At 42.1% G+C, this 25,494-nt stretch overlaps 3 protein-coding genes across 3 annotated transcripts in view; 2 read left to right on the top strand and 1 right to left on the bottom strand.

Annotated features, from left to right (window-relative positions):
• The window catches only part of LOC134872010 (regulator of telomere elongation helicase 1-like), a 32,233-nt gene extending 19,420 nt beyond the window's left edge, over window positions 1–12,813 (top strand). The window contains 8 exon segments of the mRNA XM_063895073.1: window positions 11–106; window positions 1,575–1,788; window positions 3,111–3,245; window positions 3,399–3,512; window positions 5,411–5,524; window positions 6,974–7,162; window positions 7,651–7,773; window positions 12,554–12,813. Of these exon segments, the coding sequence (XP_063751143.1) occupies window positions 11–106; window positions 1,575–1,788; window positions 3,111–3,245; window positions 3,399–3,512; window positions 5,411–5,524; window positions 6,974–7,162; window positions 7,651–7,773; window positions 12,554–12,624 (1,056 nt within the window). The 3' untranslated portion in view covers window positions 12,625–12,813.
• Window positions 12,814–13,180: 367 nt separating this feature from the next.
• icmt (isoprenylcysteine carboxyl methyltransferase) lies at window positions 13,181–24,879 on the top strand. The gene is made up of 5 exons (XM_063894264.1): window positions 13,181–13,436; window positions 14,638–14,726; window positions 17,058–17,227; window positions 23,250–23,467; window positions 23,875–24,879. Exons 1-5 carry the CDS (start codon window positions 13,218–13,220, stop codon window positions 24,052–24,054), a joined length of 876 nt encoding a protein of 291 aa, XP_063750334.1. The 5' UTR covers window positions 13,181–13,217; the 3' UTR covers window positions 24,055–24,879.
• LOC134870949 (zinc finger BED domain-containing protein 5-like) lies at window positions 20,712–21,383 on the bottom strand. Its single transcript, XM_063893496.1, has one exon. The coding sequence runs from the start codon at window positions 21,381–21,383 to the stop codon at window positions 20,712–20,714; it is 672 nt and encodes a 223-aa protein (XP_063749566.1).
• Window positions 24,880–25,494: the final 615 nt, after the last annotated feature.

Genomic DNA, 25,494 nt, shown 5'->3' with positions numbered 1-25,494 from the left:
CCCTCTAAAGGCAAACCATTTGTCCACACTGTCTCTGCAGTGTGACAAGAGGATGGACAATGAAATGCGGGGAGGAAAGCGTAAAATCAAACTGGTCCAGCAACAGGTGGAGTACATTTCAAAGGCATCGGTTTCAGGTGCCGTTCCATTTCCTCCTCTTTCTCCATGCATCACACCACTCATCATGATCTGTGTTGGATATGTAGGGCCACACCCAATACACAACCATGTACCAGTCACACAGACTGCACGGAGGAAGTTACTGCTACACCCGTCTGTTTTAGACAAGGGTGTGATCACTCAATATCTCCCTGGGATTGATTAACTGGGTTAGCTAATTGAACGCGTGTAACATCTATTCACAACGAGGTTTTTAGCTTTCAATATCATTTATTTTCAGAGGAAAACAGCGCATGTCACAGACATGGTCAAAAAACTATTGTTCTCGGTGTCACAATCAATTTCACCTGTGAAGATCAGTTATATATTTTGTTGCCCCATTACGCCATCTAGCCCGGAAAAAATGAACAGACCGCTCCAAACGTTTCTTAAATCTTTATCTCTACATGTATGGCAGCCATTCCAGTGTCTGTTGAACTCCAACACAGAGAAAAAAGGCAGTAGTTTCTAGAATACAATACAAAAAAAAGAATAATTTAACTCAAACATATATCTATAAATGATAATGCTGAAGTGGTCTCTTTATTTTTTCCCGTGGCTGTATAACCATTCTATTGGGTGCAACAAGGGTAGTTAAAGGGCATTTTTGTGCTTCACCGCTGAAACATGGTATTTATATGTTATTATTTATTTTTGACATTTTATCACCCATGACATGTAGTGCTGATTCCAAAGCAGGACAATCTGAGAAGATCAGCTAGCTGCGGTGCGCCTTCTGTAAACCAGGCGTTATAAACTTTATTTTAAAAATTGTATTTTACAATAAAAGTGTGAATATTACTTATATCAACACTGACAGAGCATACTTAATAAACCAGAGGGTGACAATCTGACCGATATGGAAAATAGACCCGCATCAAACTCCAGCCGACAGCGCTCCACTGACGGTCACTGTGGGGCTTCTCTTTCAGAACACTTCTCTCTGAGAAGGGAAATGAGTGTGTGTTTGGGGGAGTCACATTAAGTTTATCCTCAACCAACAGGACAGGTGTCCGGAGTGCCCAAAAAGGTGCGCCGCCTTTCAAATGAAGACGTCTGTGCCCGGCCAGTCTGAACTTCACCTGTCTCCCAAAGAGCATTGAACGACAGCTTGCATGCTATTCACTCTTCATACATTTATTGTACATTGGAAAACCTGATGCAATAATGACTAGCTGACACTGAATTTAAAATTATGAATTCTATATTATTCTTTTGAAGTTCAGTTTAAGTGTATTTAACCTAAAATGATCTTTTATTGTACGTGGTAGCCACATGCGTGGTGGCTGTTATTTTGTCATAAGCTCATATTAAATATGCTGCAGGGATATTTTGCCCGATTTGTATTAATATATTAAAAGAGATTTTGGGTGTACATTGCAGATGTGAACAGTGTGTTTCTCTCCCTCTTGCAGAAGAAGTCGCAGGTGTTGGAGGTAGTCTCTGGGGAAGGAACCTCCAGCAGGGTGAAGGGTTTCCTGGCAGAGATGAAGAAATCTCTGAGCCAGTGCAACTTTGAGCGGATCGTTCAGACTCTGCAGACCTACAAGAAGACTGACAACCTGGACATCCTGCTGACGGACACCGCGGTGCTGACGGAGGACGCTAACACCTACAGGCTGCTGCGCGGTGAGACTTCTGATACTGCATGCACTGAATTTTAGACTAATGTTAATCTTAAAGTAAAGCCTCAAATTGATTATGTCATCAAGAGATGAAAAAACATCAGGGTCCAGCAACAGCCGTCAAATATATCAGTGTTTCCTGGTCATCCGTCAGCGGTTTCCATTCAAAGATCGATGATCTGTGTCGATTTATAGTTTAATTTAAATCAATAGGGAACTACGAAATTATGGCCCCGCCCACTTTCAGGGGGAAATAATGCATCAGAGTGAAGAGGAAAATAATAGTTTGTTCACTTCTTTAAGCTGCTGAGTCATATATTGCACCTCAAACAACAATTAAATCCAGAGTTCTGTTTTCTTTACTTCCTCTCCAGAAAAAAGGAGGGAAAGAAATCTCAGTTTCAGTGTCAGCCTGCTGCCTGATACTCATCCTCCAACAGACTGACCGGACATCATTTCCCTATTGATTTAAGTTACACTATAAATCGACACAGATCATCGATCTCCATTGACATTTTTTAATAGTTTGCCTGTCTGAACATCATAATTGGGCTTCTTGTAAATAAAAAAATGCGGTTATCTTGATTTTTTTAATGTCATTTTCAAAAAATTCAGAATCTGTATTGACCGCCAAATGACAGTGAAAGGGCACGGTCGAATTGTCAAAAAATCAGCTTCTATCGTCTTCTCCTGTCTTCCCCTATCTACTATTCCTTGACCTTTGCGTGAAATGCGCCAGCGGACGTTATTAATGTGCGTCTGCTGTGGGGAACTACAGCTTCTATAAAGCGGACTACTGAAAGTAGTTCATATTTCTCCTTTTGATTAATACAGAGCTGAACGTTCAAAGCACTCCAGCGAGTTGTTGTATAAGTTTTAAACTGCTTATTAAGCACCGTCACTTTCATGAAACGCATTTCTCCGTCACGATCGGCTGTTTCTGTGAACGGCTGAATGTTGTGTCATGGCAAATGTTGCGGCTGCAAGGCATTGTGGGACAGCAATTTCTCCTTTCCTTTCCTAAAGGAAGGTCCAGTGTTTCCTAAGACAAAGGAGTTTATAAAGGAAGTTTCAGAGCTCCTTTCCTATCATCTAGAGAATTCAAACGGCTCTCATCATGGCGGCCACTGAGGGACTTCGGGTCATTTTGCTCCGTTAGGAACCTTCCTAAGATAAACTGACTATTCAACCGTAACCAATGTTTTCCCCCAAAAGTGGGCAGGGCTGCAACTTTGCCCGGAAGTGACGCAGGTGTTTCTCTCATCTATAGCACAAAATTGTATGAGTATGTTTGGTGCGCTTGTTTTTAACCTGAGTGTCTCTCAGGCCTGTACCAGTTTATCCGGCCCCATCACAAGCAGAGGTTTGACGAGAGGTGCAGGGAGCTGACGGGGGAGGGCTGTGGCTACGAGCCCGGCCACTCCTTGTCTGTGGAGGAGAAGAAGGCCCTGCTGAACAGCGGTACAACCCTGCACCTATTTACAACATGTGTCTGACATTAGCTCCATTGAAACATCAACAAGGACAAATCTCAACAGAAGAGATAACTGACCGCAGGAAAGGAGGACTGATGTGTGTGTGTGTGTGTGTGTGTGTGTTCGTTCGTTCTCACAGCTGCACGGCATGCTGTGGGTGGGACCTGCGCCCCCTCCACCTGCAGTCAGCTGAACACAGAACAGCTCAACAAGGGAGGGCTCCACCTGAACCAGCAGAGAGAGCCTCACACTGGTATGACATCACTTCCTGTCCCTGTAGGGTTCACCAGGCGTCTGTGCAGGTTAGAGTGGGGATGTGCAGTGAATTTAAAAGCACATTATTACTCACCACTCGAAGACAGATGTTATAGTCAGTACTCAAAAGACCGACTGAGTTATTAATGTAAAATGTGTGTGTGCTTTGTGGAAGAGAGGAATCAGCTCCATGGTAACAGTGGCTGATGTGCTCCACTTGCAAAGAGATTCACTCTATGTTCTGTTCTTAAAAAAAGGCAACTTGTTGAGCTGGGAAATCATCATTAAACATGCAAATGCTTGCCTTCTGTACAAGTTTATAAAATAACCTACCTGCCCTCCACTCAGACAGTTTATCCCCTTAGCACAACTGCAAACAGGTTACCTAGAGGTGCAGCGAGAGGATATGGACTATTCCACTCAGGAAAAGTTATTTTAGTCAGTCTATACATTTTCTCAAAAAACATTCTGAGACCAAAACAAACTCGGTTTCTTTGAAAACATGGTTAGTGAGGAATCCGCTCTGTCAACTTAAACCAGCCCTGTGTGTCTGTTCTGCCTTAACCTGCTGCTATCTTCTTGCTATGTAATATGTATGTTTTGTTTTTATTATCATTTCCAGTGTTGAAGCCTCTATGCTGCAGGTTAAATGATTGTATTAACTTTTTTTTATTATTAAATTCGTTTTTAGGGTGACTATCATTATCTGTCCAGGGACTACAGATGAAAAATGGTCTCTTGGCTAACTGGCACATTTACAGAAATCTTTTGCACTCTCCCCATTAAATACATTTTAATAAAGAGAGAACTCAGGTGATCAGAAATATTGTCATCATTTTCTAGGTGGAAAATTCCTTCCTATAGTTACCCACATTGTGGCCCCACAGAGTGCTAACTGTATTTCCTCATTACTCTGTGCTGTTACTAAGCTACCCGACATACAAACATGCGGCTATAACTGGTGACTGTATTGAAGTTGTAATGTAAATGATATAAATATCTATGGACAGGTATTGATGAAAAACTGAGCAAACGGACTGCATTGATAGTACAGTACATCATGCAGCTTCAACAGGTCCTAACAGCGTTGTGTAAAAGAGAAGGTCCACGCCTGGACTAGAATCGGACCACAGAGCTCTTGAACAACATTTTGAATCTTTAGCTGTTCCGGAGCAGACTCATCAGAGTCTGATGCGTAGAATTCTATTCTGAAAAGAATGAAAACCCAGTCTGTCTGTTGACCACCGGACCAAAGATGCTTTTCTCCTTTTTATAGTGAAACAGTCGTAACCCCTGCTGTTCCTTCTTCAAACGGTCATCCCAATGATTGGACAGCTTGTACTATTCTGAGACTCTCTCAGTTGGCTAGATTTTCTGCTGAACCTCCAGCTGCTCCTCCTGTGTTGTTTTTTTCTATATATTCGGGTGAACGCTCTCTAGCTACTCCTACCACTTTTAGTTTCCGGACCCCCTTTCCAACCTTTACTCATGGGCCTTCTGTCCTTGCATGAACCCTCCTGCACACACAGATACACACCTTACTCCTGCATACAGGCCTTGGCAGCTCGCCCTTCAACTTTTTTACACATGAAGTTACACACACACACACATATCTGATGCAGTGACTGTACACATCTTATCATTCCTCTTCTTTTAGTGAATACTGATTATACTCTATTATTTCCGATAGAATTGTTCTCCTTGAGCCTCACTATGTGGTTAATGTCCCTTTGCAATGCCTTTTTCAATATTCACACAAATTCCTACTATAATTATGACAATTTCACACAAATGTCTAACGGATGGATGGAGGTATCTTCACTGGTTGGTGGTGGCAATGTGTTGTTGTGGAAGGAAAGACCAAATCTGTTTCTGTGTGTTTGTGTGTTTCCACAGCTGCTGACAGACGGCCTGCTGTGCGTGTGAACCCCCCCACCTCCACCTGCAGTCAGCTGAACACAGAGCAGCTCAACAAGGGAGGACTCCACCTGAACCAGCAGCCTCACACTGGTATGACATCACATCCTGTCCCTGTAGAGTTCAAGATTCAAAGGCTTTATTGTCATGTGCACAGCTGCAGTGTAGATATGTAATGAAAATCTTCAGGCCCAGGCGCCTCCAACAATGCAAATTATAAATATATATCAGTAAAAACAAAATAGTGCAGGATTATGTTGCAAGACTAATGTGCAAGTAATGCAGAAGTGAAATATATACATGCAATAGAATAGAATAAGGAGAGCTAAAAAGGAATGTATAATTGAATGTTGTACAGCGAAATTAAATACTGCTTATTGTAATAATAACTGACGGCCCATCACCAAAAAGGTCAGCGGTTCGATACCAAACCCCTGCAGTCGACATGTTAATGCATCCTCCGGCAAGATACTGAACCCCAAGTTGCTTCCAATGGCACATCTAGACGACACCCTAGTCATTTATTGTCAGATTAAGACAGATATTTGTCTCCACACCGCAGCTCCATTTGCAACATCAGACAAGGACAGATATTAAGCCAAGTTACAAGGAAACCAGTATACCAACCCCATAACTTAAGGGAAACATGCTCAGGACCCTCTGACGTACATTAGATCTGGGATTTAGCTGTGTATTTGATTTGAGGATGGACCAGTGCACAAAGCAATCTGACTTTATTCAATCCTGGGACCCTGTGTCTCTGATTTGAATGTAACAATTCGTATTCGCTGTTCAGCACATACTGGGGGTCAAAGATGATGTTGTTGGTCATTCCCACTAGGTTGTCATGGTAGGCTGATGAGACAATATACAGCCGCTGAAAAAATGAAGAGATCATTTCAGCATTATCAGTTTCTCTTGTTTTATTATTTATAGGTTTGTCTTTGAGTTAAATTATTATTATTTTTATTGTATTCTCTAAACAACTGACAACATTTCTCTCTGTTGGAATTCAATAGACACTGGAATGGCTGCCATACATGTAGACATAAAGATTTAGGAAAAATGTGGAGTGGACTCTTAATATTTCTGGAGCTGTATTTCAGCTTTATAGCATGTGCAATGATGTGTCTGCCCCTATGTTTTATTTGTAGTTACAATACCACTCCTCACATTTTTTGTCCATTTTGTTTCTTGTAATTAGTTCTTTAATTTGCTCTTTTTACCGTACTGTTAGTATTATTATAAAGTATTGAATCTTTTGTAACTCTAATTTCCATCAGGATGAAGAAGGTCTTACCTTAACTTATCTCTGTTTACCATTATTCCTATTTCTAATGCAGCCACTGCAGTCCGTTTGTATACCACACCATAGTACACTATGAGCTAGGTAAAACAATGTCTTACATTCAGACAAGAGAACTAGTCTGTAAAACAGCATATCATCTGCATAACACGCAGAATGAAGTCTATAGAAAGTTTATAAACTAGTATGTTTGAGTGGATTTGGGTAAAGAATGTATTTCTTGTGGTTTTTCGCAGGTTCTGCTCCAAAGAGTGAGGCCCACGCTTCCTTTCAGGCTGATGTGAAGAAAGCCATTGGAGCAGAGAAGACTGCCCTGCTGCTGCAGGCCATTCAGAGCTACAAGAGAAGCGACTGCTATGAAGCTCTGGTGGGCACTGTGGTGAGCTTATTCACAGAGAGGGACCAGGACTTCCACCTCCTAGTCCGTAAGTTCCTTCAAATCAGAATCTGAAACAGATTTATTGCCAAGTAGGTTTACACGTATGAGAAATTTGCCTTGGAGTGTATGGTGCAAACATAAACCAGCTAAAGAAGATAACAAGTAAGAAACAAGACCCCAAAAGTAAAACTTTTATAAAACACTATTTACTTTTAAACTATTATACGTTAAGATATAGAAAATGCAATGTGAAATCTGGATAAACCAAAAACTACGCACAGTATACTAAGAATAGTACTCAGAATGATAAAATAAACAATACTAATAGAGGTAGCTTGTGTGCAAATGTGCAACATATTCAGAGGGTTGTGCAGAACTAGCAATACTTAAATGAACTATGTAGAATCAAGATATTGTTTGCATTAATGTAATACATACAGAATTCACAATCACTACATAAACTCAATTATTATGCATTTCTGAAGTTTGAAGACATTTCCTATCAGAAGTCACTTTGATCTTTCTTTCCTGAAGGATTTGGCGCGTTTATTCCCCCCCGCCATAAGAAGCAGTACAAAGAGATGCTGCAGGCTCTGACGGGCCAGTCCTCTGCTGTTGCTGAGGTTCCTGCTGTGAGTGAAGACCAGCAAAGACACGGTGAAGAACAACACAATCTAACACTAGAATCAGTGTTTGTATTATATTATATTATTAATGCTAGAGAGAAATCCATGAGTAATTACAGGGATAAAGGGATATCTTATTAATGTTTAGATTTGAAGATTAACATTATACTTTAGCTAAAAACACCATTGAGATACCACTGTCTCCATCACACGTAGAACAATGACAGAGTTCTTGAAACCAGAAGCTGGTATGGATAGGTGCAGACTATAGGATCTAAGACAATTTACTGGCTTGTATTCACTTTAGCAACACTGTTTTAGGAGATCTGAACAACGATAGATAGATAGATAGATAGATAGATAGATAGATCTACAGCTGAAAAGACATATATCACAAATGATGCACAATATTCATGTAATAATAATAAGTATTGTAGATAAATTAAAAATAGTTTAAAGTTCTCCTATTATACTATATTTGAACAATATATTGTAGGGCCATATCTCTACAAAACATCTCTGTGAAGTGTTTTGCTCAAAATACCAAACAGATCCCCCATTGTAGCATGCCTCATCCCCCTCTATTTCAGCCCTGTTCCTGAAGTGCTGATTCTGTGACTGTAGCTTTAAATGAACTAGCTGCTGCTGGCCACGCCCCTTTGAAGCTGCTGCTGGCCATGCCCCTTTGGAGCTGCTGCTGGCCATGCCCCTTTGGAGCTGCTGCTGGCCACGCCCCTTTGGAGCGTCATGATCTCTCCTCTGAAGAGAGTTTTCTACCGGGAGAAACTCAGCTAAACGCTGCCGTGATTAAACGCCATATTATGTTCAAACCACATCTAGCATTATTTCTGAAACACTTCTCAGTGTTCACCACTAGAACAGAGACATTATATGTATTATATTGCTCGCGACTGTATATTGCAGACGATAGGTTGGGACATGTCACGTGAGCGGGACGTTGCCAGGAGTTCAATGTAAAGCCAGCCCACATTTCGGTTATGATGTCATAACCGAAGCATATCTGGATCAGCTCGTTTGTACCCCCGTTTGTAGAGATGTGGGTAAGGAGGAAAACAAAGAGGGTTGTGAGTCTCCTTACACACCGGGGACACATTTATGTATGACGTCAAAAAGTGCATTTTGCATAATAGGGGACCTAGAAAAGACCAAAATACTGCAGCAACAGAAATAAAGACTTATACTACAGGAGCAGAGTCATGTATATAAAAATATGGAGTGTCAAATTGAATGTGTTAACGCCTGTGTTGTGTCTTTAAAAATGAAACGCAGATTCCCATCGTGACCCTAAAATCCAAAGTCTAATCCAACGTGACACCCTTACAGTTGACATCTAACCGATCTTTACTATTCATCGTTCTGTTTTTGTTCATTCATACTTCTGTTATTATTTTATAATTTACTTTGCAGTTTCCCCTCCCCCCACTCAAATATACACAAATGAGTAGTTACAGAGGCAGACACACACACACACACACACACACAAAATGTGCTGCTACTGGTACTGCCCACTTCTTTTGGCTTGTTTCTGCTTTGAGTATTTTAATAGTTTGGTGACAACAATGGAGTTCTATGGCACCGAGGAAGAAGCTGTATCAGGTTACAGAGCGTCTGAGGGTCTTTGAAAAGATTTTGTGTCAGTGATAACCAAACAACCTTGAACACAAGACTAACTGTATTATTTAAAGCATTGGTTCTCAGGTTTTGTCCTTCCTTTTCCTTCAGCAAGTAAACTGGTGATTCATGATGAGTAGTGTTCCTTTAGCTCTTTGGTTGCCTGCATTGTTTTTTCATGCAGGCGGAGGCTATGTTACAGAGAGAAGGCTCTGAATAAAGCAGTTCAGGTCTTCACTCTGCCTTATCCTCTGAGGTTTACATTTTTTCTAAAATAATGATTAAACTTTAAAAAGAATAGAGTAAATTACATAAGGAAATCCAAAGATGTTAGCCATTTGTGTATTTAAAAACAAAATAAAAGTGGTCAGGAGGAATTTTTGGGGACCCGTTGGCGAATAAGCTGTGCTTTTAAAGAAACGGTGTAAAATGATTTGGGATTGAGTCACCTTGATGGTGGATCAGTGAGGATGGTGTGCAGTGTGTCAGTGTGCCTGGCTCAGATGTGTTGCTCTGGTGTACAGTCTTGGCCTGCATCGCCTCTTTCCAGTGGCGGTTCTAGACCAATTTTACTGGGGGTGGGTCAAGCCGGGGCCAGTTATTTTACGAGAGGGGCACAATAAACCCTGGTTAAAAAACATAATTGCATAAAATAAACATTAATTAAAGTTGCGAGCAGCGATGAGCGGGTCTTCGACGCTCCACACAGGTCCGCTGTTGTCCGCAAGTTGATGTCACGCAGATGTGTTTTCTGGACTCGGCCGTTAGCAAACGTGGGACATTTCAGGCTGATAGGAGATTGTACATGAGTTACAGCTGTAACATAAACATGACGAGTGATCTGTCGCCATGGCAACGGCATACGATGACACCCCATAATAGGCCTAGGTGTCTTGAGGCCTGCATCGTTATCAAACATATTAAGTGTGGAGAATGTTCACTGGAGTTATGAGAAAACCGTGTTTCCTGGCAAGTATTGTGTTGCCATGGTAACCGCTTATGATTACACCCCATAATAGGCCTAGGTTTCTTGACGTCTGCATCGTTATCAAACATATGAAGTTTGGGGCCGATTGGAGAATGTTCACTGGAGTTATGAGAAAAACGAGTTTTATGGCGAGGGATGCGTTTCCATGGAAACGGCATATGATGACACCTCTGATTTGTTGTAGAGGTGTTGAGGCATGGAGCGGTAGTATACACGTGAAGGTTGGTGGCGATCGGACCATGTACATTGGAGTTACGGTGACATCGTATTTTATGGCGAGGGATGCGTTGCCATGGAAACGCCACTTTTTTAAACGTACGATTTGACTTACAGCTGTTCAGGGCAGCAGTGTTAACCACCATCTGAAATCTGAGCATGTCAATTTGAGTTATGACATCGTGTTCCATGCCGAGGGATCACCTAGCATCGCACGAACGTGAAAATAGGTGCCTCATTACGACAACAGCGTGCGATAAAAACAAAAATTCTGTTGGATATCGTTTAACCGCCCAGGTCTCAAGACGTTACTTTCCAAGTTTGGAGTCGATCGGATAAGTGTCCTAGAAGGAGTTCGTCAAAGTACGGAGGGCGTAAAAACGCAATAAATTGTGTTTTTCCAACGCCAGATACAAAATGGCCGACTTCCTGTACGTTTTTTCATACCCCTCCAAGAGGCTTTTCGGTTTGTCTCCTCACCCTAGACATACGTAGCAAATTTTGTTCGTTTACGAGAAAGTTAAAGGGGGGGAGTTTACGTTAAAAACGGAAGTGGGCGTGGCTTGCGCTTTTTTTTTAACGTTAAGTTCTGGAACCAATTAAACATTGCAATTTTCACCAGTTCTGACGCGCGTGCAAAATTCGGTGAGTTTTAACATATGTTGCGGGGGTCAAAAGTAAGCGCAATGTATTAAAAGAAAAATCGCAATAATAATAATCCTTTCAATATCAATTATGCTTTGAGTAGAGTGACTTGAGCGAAGCCCACGTCACTCTACGAGTGCGCGCTACCCAACTGTCATGATTTTGGCCCCTTTTTTGGAGTTTTTGCCCGTTGTTTTCCCGTTCCGTTTGACCAAATTGTCGCACGGATATCAATTATGAGAGCTGTAGTGACGTGGGCTCGTGCGTCCTAGCATTATGACTCGAGACTCCTTTTTTTGTGCTCTTGCCCCTCGTTTTCCCTGTTTTGTATATGTTTTGCAGGGTTTTCGCTTACTTCGCAAGCGATTACAATAGGGTCTTCGCCGACCTCTGGTCTCAGACCATAATAATCCTTTCAATATCAATTATGCTTCAAGAGTGGGCTACCCAACTGTCATGATTTTGGTCCCTTTTTTGGTGTTTTTGCCCGTTGTTTTACCTGTTTTCTGTATGTTTGGTGAGTTGTTGCTCGCTTCGGTTGCGATTGCAATAGGGTCTTCGCCGACCTCTGGTCTCAGACCCTAAATACAGTAATTGGTATTTGTTTCCGTACAGGTATTTACTTAGTAACTTTAAGTGAAACTTCTTTGTTTCATTGCATTTTTCCTTCACAGTAATTGTTTCAGTAATAACATTGTTCCAGGAGTTATTTTTTGCATTTGTTTTAGTAACGAACCAATTTTATTAAATCACACAAACCGTATTTTCTGCAACACTGAATATAATGAACAGTTCAATCTCTGCTGTACATCAGGGTCTCTGCATCCCAGACTAAGGTTTTCTCTTTTTTCACATGACAGAAGAATATCCTGTGGTTTTAGATGATTTTTATTCTCTCAACGTCTAGTCATGAATCTTACTTGAAGTAAAAAGGGAACAGGCTCTGGTCGGAGAGGATACGTGAGGTTGTTTTCTGAGACTAGAATGCTGAATTACATTAGATCCTCCTATCGCGCCAGCACAATAGCCAGTAAATCATAATATTATAAACTTTTCTTTTGGAGGGGGGCCGCAGGGAAGTCCCAGGTCAGCGTAATGGCGGCACTGCCCCCCAACCCCAGGACCGCCCCTGCCTCTTTTACAACTTCACTGTAAGTTGGAAATGTTGACAGGCAACTCTTCAGGTGATCTTGATGGTTCGTCTCACAGGTTCACATCTAAGAGAAAAAACAGTAGAGTTATAAATTACAGGAATAGAAGTGTCTACATGAATATTAGTTTTGTATCAGTCTAATATATAATATAATACAAGATGTCTTACTTTTTTCAGATTCATCTTCCCAACCTCTGAAGACCCAAAGCAAGATTTCCAGTTTTTTCTCAAGCAGCCAAAGAAAGTAGAATGTGAGTCACAGGAACATTGTGTGTGTATTCCAAACTACCCGAGAAAGCAATCCACTGACCACACCAGCCATGCTGTGGGCTGTGGCAGAGCTGGCTGATGCTTTCTCATGTAAAAGTGTAAAAATCTGTAAAGCTGCACAGATATTGGAATAATGTCAATAAAATAAAATAATTGATTTATTTTTATATTTGTTGTTTTATAAGATAATAAAATTCATGAAATTACAGGTGCCTCAAGGGTCTTCTGTAACAGCAGGAATGGAGCCTGCTCAATACAACCTACCTATGGGGGGGGGGGGGGGGGACTGTATGAAACAGACGAATGAAAATAATGTTTTAACACACACATTAAATGCATGGTAACAGTTTTTAACCAAAAAATCGTATTGTTTTTATGAACATTGCACTTGTGTATGGCCTTATTCAAAATAGTCCATTCATTCTCGTCGCCTCCCTAAGACGCAAGTGAGTGACAGGAGGGGGCCAGATAAGCAGTTGGGATGAATCTCGGTAAATTGAAAGCCGTAACGAGACATCGCGAGGTTTATGCTCACGTCTCGCGATATTTCCCTGGGTACAGTACTTCCATCATGGCAGGCAGTAAGTTGGTGCTAGAAGGAAGAGTAAGTATAAAAGCATTTCTTTTAGGGCTCAGCGTGCTTGTAATCCCATTGATCAGAACGTGTTACGGACATGTTGACTGGGTCTTTGACTACCTGACGGAGACTCCCGGGAAGATAGTGATTTGCATCCACATTGCAGTTATCAACGGCCTCTTGCTAATCACATACAGAGGACCTCTGTATAAGGTAAGCACTGCCGTTAGCTGACAGCTTGGCTTGTTTCTGGGTTTAAATTGAGTTAAATTCACATGGTTTGTGGCTGTCCAGCAGTGAAGTATTCCACTTACTCCAAGCTAATGTACAGACGGTTGTCTGACAGCTTCCTCCGCCGGTTTCAACTTTAGTGTTGCAATGCTACGTTAGCTAGCATTAGCTTCCTATTTAGTAAACTAGACTAATCTAATTAGCTAAAGAGGAATGAGACAGCTGGCGTTCAGGTGAACAGAAAGCTAAGCCAGCTAAAGCTGCAGTCCATATGACACATACATGTGACATTTAGCTTTAGAATGATGTTGATAGGTTCCATATGCATAGGTGGAAGAAGTACTCAGATGTTGAACTCAAGTAGAAGTACCAGAGTGTAGGAATACTCTGTCACAGTAAAAGTCCTGCATTCTAAATGTTCCTCCAGTGAAAGTAGAAAGTACTCTCATCTAAATGTACTTAAAGTAGCGACAGTAAAAGTAGTCATTGTTTGATTGGTCCATTTCAGAATAATATCTCTGATATGTTTTATAATTATTGATCATTAAAGTGTTCTCAGAGCTGGTAAGGTGCAGCTAGTTTGAATGGCTTTGTATACTGCAGGGTAGCTGCTGGATTTACTGCAGGTGAACTAAAGTCTGATTTAAGGGTTCATTATATTTACCATCAATAATCCAGATCTGTAAAGTCACTAAAGGATTAAATACATGTAGTGGAGTAAAAGTACTCGATTTCTACTCTACCAGTATTTAGTGTTAAAGCGCCTCAGAATAATAGTGGAGTAGTACAAGTACAAAGTAGCAAACAGTTAAAATACTCAAGTAAAGTCCATCAAAGTTTTACTTATGTGCAGTACTTGATGTACTCAGTTACTTTACACCACGGTTTATATGTAACATAACCCAAACTAGGGGTATTTTGGGGTTTGTGGCAATTGTAATTTCTACTCTAAAAACACTAATAGAAATATTTACAAATAACCCGGCATTAAACTGTCACTAGTATACAGCATGAAATCTAGCTACACTTTTGGAGAGCATTTGCTTCTCAAAATTGTTCTTTGTAGATGGTGAGTCAACACACTGAAAAAAAGGGAATATATTTTGGCTCTTATATTTAATGCTAATTGTGTGGTTTGTTAACATGTAATAATGATGAAATGCCATGGATGTGTGTGCCTCAGGTCGCAGTGAGAGCCTGCTTTCTGGGAGTGATCTTCGGCTGTGGACTAATAATCAGCTTCTCTGAGACTACGTGGACACACTTCGGCTGGTACTCAATCTCTCTTGAGACATTTTCTATTTAAAGTGTTATTACGCTGCTGTGTAGTACTGCATTTCAGTTTTGTTTTTTTATCAAATTCATTTTAGGTTTATAACAATTATTATAATTTATTTATTCGTTTTAACCTTAGATCATTTGTTAATAAACACTACCCTGTCAGTTTTGATATTATTATTTTCTACTGTTTTGAAGGGGAGGCATACTTTATTAATCCCCTCTGGGAAATTCATAGTCACAGTGCAGCTGCCATGTTTTGTCCTGCTGAAGGACACTTCTGCAGTGCCCAGGAGTTTTATCGTCCTAGAAGCTGCTGGGTGGTGTATTGCATGTCAAAAAAAAGATCAGATTTTCCATACCTCTACTTAGTAAAAAGGATGATAAAACAAAAAATATCTATGTAGTGGAGAGTTAAAGGTAACTCAGTGTTGGCACTAGTTCTCTAGTTTATCGCTAGGTTCATCCTGGTGTGTGGGCCCGAACACCACTTAAGGCCAAAGGTCCAGTGTCCAGAAATGAGGAGCTGAGATGATGCTTGACCTTCTTTATTATGTCCTTTAATGGTTTGGATGTTTGTATATGTGTGGTCTTCCTACAAAGAAATGAAAACAATACATGAATACAAAGTTAACTATACATACTTAAACAATAAACATAGAGGCAGCCGATGCTCTTATTCTGACACGCCACAGACATGCTACTTCCGGTAATCGGGTTAGCGAAACAATAGGTCTAAAACTTAGCGGTGCACACTCAATATCTCACACGTAACCTCACAAACATTCATCCACATGAACTACAGCTTAACACCTTAATAATAATTATTAAGGAACAACATAAACAGTACTGTGGACAACACTCACCGTCATTTACACACACTAACACAACAAAACCTTCCCGCTATTACTTGTAATGGCCACCGTCTGACCTAGTGCCACGTCACACAAAACACGTGAGCTAGCCCCTCCTCCCCTCATCATCTACACCCAACAACTGAAAGTACTGAACATCAACACAACTTTGGAGCCTTTTCTACAATCTATGTCTTCAGTCCATCCACTGAGAGGACGGAGATCATAATCAATAAAACAATGTAGGTGAAACACTTCATCACAGCTACATTACGATGCGAATAAGGATAACATCAATCGTCAGAGTAAACAGTTATCATGTTAAAAGTCAAAGTAGTGACTGTAGGTGCATTAAAATTAATACACTAACAAGCCAAGGAAATCCCAGTGTAAGTGTGAGCCTGCTGCCAGACACTTATCCACCGGCAGACTGACAGGACATCGTTCTCGTTTTGATTGAAATCAAACCATAAATGGTATGCCCTTTAACACACTCAAACAATATGATAATTCCTTGCTTAGTTTTCTACGAAGTGCAGTGAACCTCATGTCTAACAGCAGCGTGTGTGTTTATTAGAGGTGTAACGGTTCACAAACATTTCGGTTCGGTACGTACCTCTGTTTTTAGGCCACGGTTCGGTAGGTTTTCGGTACAGCAGAAAAAAGGATCACAAAACATAAAATATTTTTGGGGTTTTTAATTATTATTAAACTGTGAATATTCTCTCAAATAAATAGAAAATATAATAAAATAAACATTAAGGTGCAGGTTTTTGAAAATGAACTGTACTGTACTATTCACATCAGCAGCTTGACATGTGTAGGGTCTAAGTGTTTGTTTTGATCCCCTCACCGGTCCGTACCGCGGCGGAGCTGCAGGTGAACGGGCGGGGCTGCGTGTTCTCCGTCAGCAACAGCTGATCCTGATCACTGATCCCTCTCTCTCTCTCTCTCTCTCGCGTCAGATTATACTTCACTCATGTTTATGTCCATATCGATCAGATCTAGCTAGTTATAGCTAATGGTATGACTGCCTGCTCATCAAAGGACACCTAAACAATAAGCGTTGCTGCCAACAGGATGTAGCGGCAAATTATAGCGACGCTGAGTAGCAGCAGAGTGCGCGTTGACAGGTGCTTGTCATCTTCCCTTTACAAGCTTCAAAAATGTATTTATTTTGTGAATTTGGCACTAAAAGTTTCATATTCTGAAAGCCAAAACTTTATTTAAAATCAGACAAAACACCTGAACCCAAATGTTTTTCTCAAATCCACGTCTATCTGGAAATGAGCCGCTGCGACTTCCGACTGATTTCCATAGAGAGGGTTACATGAGTTCGGTACACACATGTACCAAACCGAAGGGCCCATACCGAATAATTTTGGTACGAATATGTATACCGTTACACCCCTAGTGTTTATAGTCCAGGCCTGCTGCAGGTCAACATGTGAGTAATAATACTTCTCTGCAGGTACCTGTGCTCCTTGTCCTTCTTCCATTACTCTGAGTACCTGGTGACGGCCATCATCAACCCCCGCAGCCTGTCCCTGGACTCTTTCCTGCTCAATCACAGTGTGGAGTACACCCTGGCTGCTGTCTCATCATGGGTGGAGTTCACCGTGGAGAAGCTCACCTTTCCAGGTTGGTGTGTCTTCAGTGTCCTGGTCAATGCTCACAGTCTCTCAGACCTAGTGTGTGTATTTTGTTGATGCCACAAAAAACATTTGTCGGTCATTCCAGTCATGTCCATTATATCAGTGAGCTCTGCTCTGCACAATAATCTCAGGACACTTACAGTGGATGAGGAGGTCATCGTGTAATGTTGAGTCATATGGTAAGTCTGAGGTTCTGCACAGGTGACAGGCGAAGCCTCCATCAGTCTGAGAGAAGCTGCTGCTCCGTGTTTAACACTTCATGTATCTGGTATATGCACTATTGTTTTCTTGCTTGGGGACATGGATCTGTTGAGAAAAGGCGATATCACATTTAAGATTTAAGAAGTATGAGAATTAAAATGTGATGATGATGATGATGATGATGCTGTGGTTGTTTGTTGTCAGTAGGGTTTGGGTTTGATCGTACATATCAGATCTGAAGCCAGCACAAAATCTTTCTCTGAATACTCAGTGTTCTAGAGCAGGGGTTCTTAAAGTTTTGATGGCTGAGGGCCAATTTAGGAACCCAACATTGAACTGAGGGCCGCCAAAGGAGAAAAAATTGAAAAAACTCTTTTTTATAATCATTTTAATGAACATGTTGCATCTCTACATCTACGTTTACATTTATTGATCCACATCCAGTAATATGCAATAAACACATTTTAATTAATAAATGAGGCTACATCTGGCAAAACTTGTGAAAACATTGTAATGCACACAAAATCCCTGGGGTTCTCCCCTCAACAAACAAATGTGGGATACAACAGTCCTGTGTGCAGTCCATTTCAAATGTATTTAGAACAAACAGTCTCAGTGTGCCTTGCTTCTTGTCTTATCAGCATGGGCCTTATTCAGGAGCAATTCCAGCTACCAAAGCACCACAGGAAAACCTGAAGAGAGACACACACACACACACACACACACACACACACACAGAGAAAGACAGAGAGAGAGACCGAGACCGAGACAGACACACAGAGGGAGAGACAGAGAGAGAGAGGATGGGGAGAAAGAGAGAGAAAGAGACCTACAATAGAAGCTTACCAAACAAGTCATCATCATCATTAATAAATATCTGTCATCAATAAGCTTGTCATTAAGTCACACTGAATATTTGTTGCTTGGTCAACATACCTTTTTAATTGGCATGGGATTTGTGGTGCTGTTTTCGGTTGGCCACGACTCCTCTGATGTCCGGCTCCATCTCCGTCGTTGTGATACGAGGACAGCATGTAGATGGCCATCCGCCAGCCTGGATCTCAGCTTGGATTTGTTGATGGCCATGGTGGAGAAGGTCTTCTCACAAATGTATGTGCTTCCCAATAAAGAGACCATTCTGATAGCATGCTGGCGAAGTGCAGGGTATGTGGATGGGGAAAGTCCTTTGTTGAACTCGAGGAGATTCTTGTCACGATATGCTGCTCTGGCCTCGGAGCTCTCCTGCAGGTCGATGAGCTCAAACTGCATTTCTGCAGGCTCTTCCTCAGGGACACATGAGAAAAGATTTTGGAAAATGTTGAATGCCTTCTCGTGGTCCCTGAAGTCAGAGAAGCGGTGGTCGAATTCCTCTGAGTTTTTTTTATGAGGTTATGGTTCTTTTCTGAACGCAGGTGAGGTAAAACGTGGCGCCCATCTGTGTCTGTCATCTACGAGCGACTTGCAGGCGGGAAAATGGGTGAGATCTCCCTGTCCCTGCAGCAGTTCAAGTTTTTGCTGGAAAGCTTTGACGTTGTCAAATAGTGTGGAAATGAGCTTCCTATGTTCCCTGCAGCTTCAGATTAAGATCGCTGAGACAAGTATTCAGATCACCAAGGAACGCTAGGTCACAGAACCATTTAGTGTCACTTGTCAACTCTGTCACATCTTGTCCTTTTGACTCCATGAACTCTTTTATTTCTTTCCTCAAGTTAAAAAAAACGTTTCAGTGTGGCACCTCTGCTCAGCCACCTGACGGCAGTGAAGTATATGACGTCACCAAAATCTGCCTCTGATTGCACCCAAAAAGTCTTGAATTGGCGGTGATTCAGATTTCTGGACTTCAGGAAATGAACTGTCTTCTCAACTACGTCCATGACATGTTTCATTCCAAGCGTCTGAACAGCGAGGGCTTCTTGTTGTATTATACAGTGGTATTTGAGTTTCTCACCTCCGTTGTTGGCCACTTTCTCAGAGAGCAGCGACAGGGCACCTGTCTTTCTCCCGACCATTGCCGGTGCGCCATCTGTTGTGGCTATTTCGTGAGCTACCACGTAGGTAGCCTGTGTTACAGCTTCACCGGATTTAGCCACATTTGTGAAAACTGACTGCTGTGCCGTGTAGCCTCTTTGAATTTGTTCAAGCTTACTGGTGCGCTCCTTGCCGCTGAATTTGTCGTAATTGTTATGCTTGGTGTCATAATGGCGTTTTATGTTGCAGTCCTTGCGCATTGCATTTACCTGCTTGCAGATCAGGCAAACGAAGTAAGTAAGTGTTTGTCCACTTATTTTGAAACTGCCTTTTCTCTTCTCCGACACAACGTTTTTTTCCCCGAGGGGCCCGGCTCCGGCTCCAGCTCCGTCTTCACAGCTGTCCCGGTGGCGGCCCAGTGGCAAAAAAACTTAGCGTCCCAGTGGTGAAAGAAAAACATTGCACCGTAGACTTCTGGGAGTGAGGTCAAGTGCGGTCAGACTACACCTGTAATTACTGCTTATATATGCCGCTAAAGACCACGAAATGGAGAATCATCCTTTCAAAGCAATGTACAGTTTTAACAGTTAAAGTTCTCTAACTCAGCGGTTCCCAAACTTTTTTTGCGGCGCGGGTTGACGCACCCCCTAAAAAACCGCAACAAAAAAAAAACGCAGCAAAGCTTTATTTTATCACCAAATAAAGACTCATGTTTAATCATGCGCAAATAACCAGAACACGCATGACGATAACAACATCAACAAAGTTTCAATATAATGCAACAAAGAAAAATTGCAGCAATAATAAATGACCGTGGAGCTAACATCAACATCATCATAACACAACGGTTATGGAAATCACGACAGTACATTGAATTAAATTGCAGTGAAGTTACAAACGATCCACAACATTAAAGAGCATGGGCTCAGAAACAGATCAAATAAATAAAAACGAGGATCAATCTGAAACTTTTCAAGTGCTACAATAAAATGACACACGATCCACAACACAACAAAGAGCATAGGCTCAGAAACATAAAATAGGGCTAAATTAAAAGAGGATAAAAGAGGATCCATCTGGAACTTCTCAAGCGCAGCGCAAAAGTCGCTCAGCCTGCAGCGAGAGAGAGAGAGAGAGAAAGGGAGGCATAGGGAAACACAGGTGTGTGTTCCCACTCACACAACTCGCCCAGAACCGTAGCTTCTTTATCATGGCCTCAATCCTGTCTTGTGTGTTGAACACAGTTACACTGACTCCCTGCAGACTTAGATTGAGTTCATTCAGAGCTGAGAAGATGTCCGCTAGATAGGCGAGCCTCTTCTGAAAATCTTCGTCATGCAGACTGGCGGCCAAATGAAACGGATTCTCCTCAAAAACTGCTGCAGTTCGCGCCGGAGTTCAAAGAGCCTTGTCAGCACTTTGCCGCGGGACAGCCAACGCACCTCTGTGTGCAGCAGCAGTGATTTGTGTTCGCTGCCCATCTCATTACATAACACTGTGAATATTCTTGAATTTAGCGGGCGAGCTTTGATGAAGTTCACCAGTTTGACTGCGTCGTTCAGCACTGCAAGTAAATCAGCTCGCATGTTTTTGGCTGCGAGGGCCTCTCTGTGAACACTGCAGTGTAACCAGCTGATGGATGGACAGACTCTCCTAATATGAGCTTTAAGCCCCGTGTGTTTCCCCGTCATTGATTTTGCCCCGTCTGTGCAAATTCCCACACAGCGCTCCCAGTCGATCCCATTGGTCCTCATAAAAACGTCAATTAAATTGAAGATTTCCTTTCCTGTTGTTCTGGTAGCAAGGGGCCGACAGAACAAAAAATCTTCTTGTACCGTTCCCTCAAAAAGGTAACGGACATACACAAGAAGATTGGCCAGATTTGCAACATCTGTAGACTCGTCTACTTGCAGAGAGTAAAACTCACTTTTCTTCACACGGCTGACTAGTGTAGATGTCTTCAGACATGGCATCAATGCGGCGTGACACAGTGTTATTGGACACAGGAATCATGTCCAACTTTTTTGCCTCTTTCTCTCCAATCATACACTCCACCATCTCTTTGGCCGCTGGCAAACACACGTCTTCGGCAATTGTGTGCGGCAGCCCCTTTCTCCCTACTCTGTAACTGAGCAGATATAAAGCCCGTAATGCGTCTTTCGTAGACCCAACGCATGAATGAAACTGCATTTGTTTTTGGCTTTTCTGCAACTCCTCCAACTTCGTTTTAAAAAATGTGATGGGCTTTTGATGTATATTGCCATGTTTCGTGTGCAGGTGACGAAGGAGATAAGAAGGCTTCAGACAGCTGTTTGCTAGAACCTCACTGCACACCACGCACTGAGACTTTGGGCAATCTGTATCGCCGATCCAAGTGAATCCCAGACCCAGATAATTTTCATCATATTTCCTTATTTTTTTCCCTGTCTGGTGTTCACCCTCATCACCTCTTTTTTGCCATCTTCTTCCCTCCTCTTCGGTTTCATCGGCGCATCATTTCCTGACTCCCGCTCATTTTCTTCTCTCGGATTCGTTCCTATTCTCTCCGTCTCTGTTGCCTCCAAATCCTCACTCTCTCTTGGTCCCTCTCCTCCTTCATGACTAACAGCTTTGTCATGAGACATTCCACTTGACAGTTTCCCTGATTTCAGCCAGTTAAGTTTAGACAGCGGCTGTCTTCTTCTACGTTTCTATCAAAAACTAATAAAGTATAGTTTTTTGATTTCAAATAAAAGGGATTACAAAGGAAATGTGTATTGTTCCTGTTTTTATTGTAGCCTATGGAAAAATCCCACTTAAAAAACAACACTGTGTAATATTTTTACACCAGACCACCATTACATGTTTCATCTCGCGCACCACACTTTGGGAATCCCTGCTCTAACTCATTGCGGGCCGCCAGAAATGTTTCTACGGGCTGCCATTGGCCTACAGGCCGCACTTTGAGAACCCCTGCTCTAGAGAAACAGTGCTGTGGAATGTAAGAATAGCAGTTTGGATTCACTTGTTCCTCTTTACTCCCTATGTGACTCACACAGCAGTACTTCAGTCAGTGGACAACAGTATAGAATTGTACACTGTAGCAATGTTAGCAGGTGTGGTGTATTAAATCTGGTGATATACAAAGGTAGATACTCTCTGAGGTCATAGGTTGGGTGAGAGGAATGTTGGGTGATAGGAGAGTGAAAAACAACATCTGGAATACGTTAGTGGGCCCCTATGAACGGACACATGTCATTTAGTGAGGCATACATTGTCATTGATTACCTCCTGTGAGCACACGCACTTTGGACACGCACACACATTTTCTCCTATAAATTGTGTGCACAAAGACAGTTCGGGGGACTTCCACAATTGGCTCTGGGAACCTCGTATTGCCCGTGTTGGTGTCTGATACTATGCTGTTGTAATAAACCTTATTATATACAAGCTGGTGTCTCCGGAGACTTCTTCATCATCTTCACAAACATCGCTACAAGATATACCTCACAGGCAACAGTGTCCATTATGTTACTGTTTCAACACTTCTTTGTTGCATGGTCAAATGCTAAGTCTGACTTCAGCACCATGGACAGCAGCAAATAGAGCCGAGTCTAACTGATGTCCTCCAACTGACCTCAGGTCAGGCATAAGGAGCATTGAATGCTTTGCTGTGGAAAAACCATGAGGTATTACTTTTTCACTTGATGGTCAGAAGGTAACACTAAGTAACCGCTATAACTACAAAACATGTTAAAACGTTTAAAGAAAAAACGTCTAATGTCAGATGTATCTTTATCTTCAGTCTTTATCTCTATTTGATGTTTCTCAGAGTTTAATGAAGCTGTCCTCTCTCTCAGAGCTGAAGCAGCTGAACTGGCTGAGCGTTGTGGGTCTGCTGCTGGTGCTGTGTGGGGAGGCTCTGCGTAAGGCGGCCATGTTGACGGCCGGCTCCAACTTCAACCACATTGTGCAGAATGAGAAGGCCCAGAGCCACGTGCTGGTTACCAGCGGGGTCTATGCATACTTCAGACACCCCTCCTATGTGGGCTGGTTCTACTGGAGCGCAGGCACACAGGTGAGTGGCTCATTGTCCAGCAACAATGTTACTGTAGTAACTTTTAATGTCCTCTGTTTCTCTGAAATAATGCTGCTCCTCAGACTGATACTGAGTTTGAATTATACAGACACTCTTTCATCACAATGATATTCATGAATGTTACAAATGTGTCCAAATACTAAAGTACAAACTGTTACCTTTTTTTGTTTTCAGCAAATGCACACCAGTTCCATTTGGTGTACATTTTATTACGATAATAAAATATTGGTATTCATTTATTCATTTTGATGATTGCAGAATGCCATTCTGTGATTTGGTTTTCAGCATTGTTCCAACACTGTTGATGCACGGAGCCTTACACTAGGTGCAATGAGGTAGTGATTGTTGGGAAGTGTACTGATTGTGTGAACGGATGACTCTTGCAGGTCATGCTGTGTAACCCGGTGTGTATACTGGGCTACACGATAGCCAGCTGGCGGTTCTTCCGGGAGCGGATCGAAGAGGAGGAGCTCTCCCTCATCCACTTCTTCACAGAGGATTACGTCGAGTACAAGAAGAGGGTTCCCACCGGGCTGCCCTTCATCTCAGGCATCCGCGCCAACTAGTCCCAGCAGCTGGATGTTGGATGTAGACTTAAGCATCAGGGCAGGTCAGACCTGGAGGGTGCAGCTCTACCATGATTCTGCCCTCCAGACGGCCCTGCAGCTCACAGACTGAGTGACAGCGGGGGGGCAGGCAGCTGGGCTGCTGTTTTATACCAACTTTTAAAATCCATCTAAAGACCAGACAACCTCCACTGTACTACATGTATTACTCCACCTGTTCCACTGTTTCTGTTTGCATGCTTCCACCATGCTTAGTGTGTCACTGATGAAGACTGATTCTGCACTGGCCTGTGTGCCCTCACATATCATCACACAGGGAGAAATGACCAATTGTTTCACAGGTAATCCACCAAATATTTTCAAGAAGTGGCCACCCCTGTCTTTTAGTCAACATGTGTCTGTTCAATGTTAGCATTTTTAACATATGAAGCTTAAAGAATAGATATCGTCAGTCAGGGACGCCCTTCTAGAAGAGCTCTTCACAGATCCACTCCATGTCCAGTATCTGGAGCCGGCCCTGGGGGGGTGGGCGGATGTTCAGAGGTATCGGATCTGCTAGGGCTCTCAGACTCCACAGCAGATCTCAATGAACTGTGACTTAAGCTACATTTGAACATGCAAATATTTCCATTGTCCCTAATATTATTTTAAAGGTAGATAAGCATCTCCAGCAGAATACATTTTTCACTGAAACCCGACATGTTACAGTTCTTCAAAGTCAGTAGCTCTTACCAAATAGAAGTAAGGGACAAAGTTTTGTATTTAATAATTTATCTGCAGAAGCATTATTTAACAATAATTCAATGAATAAAATGTGGTAGAGTATATGTTTCTCTCTGGTTTTTGGGACCCTAAATGTGGTTTCTGAGGACATGGGGGGGGGGGATGACCACAGTGGTCCCATTGGACACACGCACTCACACATATAATGCTGTATATGCACACACATTCAGTTAAGCTACATGTGTTTAAGCACAAGTGTTTAGGGCTGATGAGTGTGTGCATCCTGAGTTTAAAGTGACACACCTGTAGCACATCTGTGGAGGCTGACATAATGATAGGGCTGCACAACAGTTTATCATGGGCCTGTATTAAAGACATTGTACCTGACTGGAACCTGTTGATTGATTGTTGTGCATGGGTTCTCAACAGAGAAGAGGAAGTACTCACAGGTTGAGTAAAAGTAAAAGTACCAGAGTGTAGGCATAATGTGTCCTAAAAACGTCAACGTGACGTCATTTTCCGAATGCTGTTCCCCGATGCTGGCATTCGTGATATCACCCATGACGTCCTTAACCTTTAGAACCCACGTGACTGTGACGCTGTGTGCGTCGTGCGTCAGAGCTCCAAGCTCCAAGTTTTTAGGACATACTTTGACTTTGTTCTTAATGACATACAAAATGGTTTCTTAACAAATGTTGTATGTGCAATATGTAACCG

Source organism: Eleginops maclovinus, chromosome 1, assembly GCF_036324505.1.
Source record: "Eleginops maclovinus isolate JMC-PN-2008 ecotype Puerto Natales chromosome 1, JC_Emac_rtc_rv5, whole genome shotgun sequence".
Lineage (NCBI taxonomy): Eukaryota > Metazoa > Chordata > Actinopteri > Perciformes > Eleginopidae > Eleginops > Eleginops maclovinus.
Note: the sequence above shows the minus strand (reverse complement) of the source record. Positions and strands in the feature narration are given on the sequence as shown.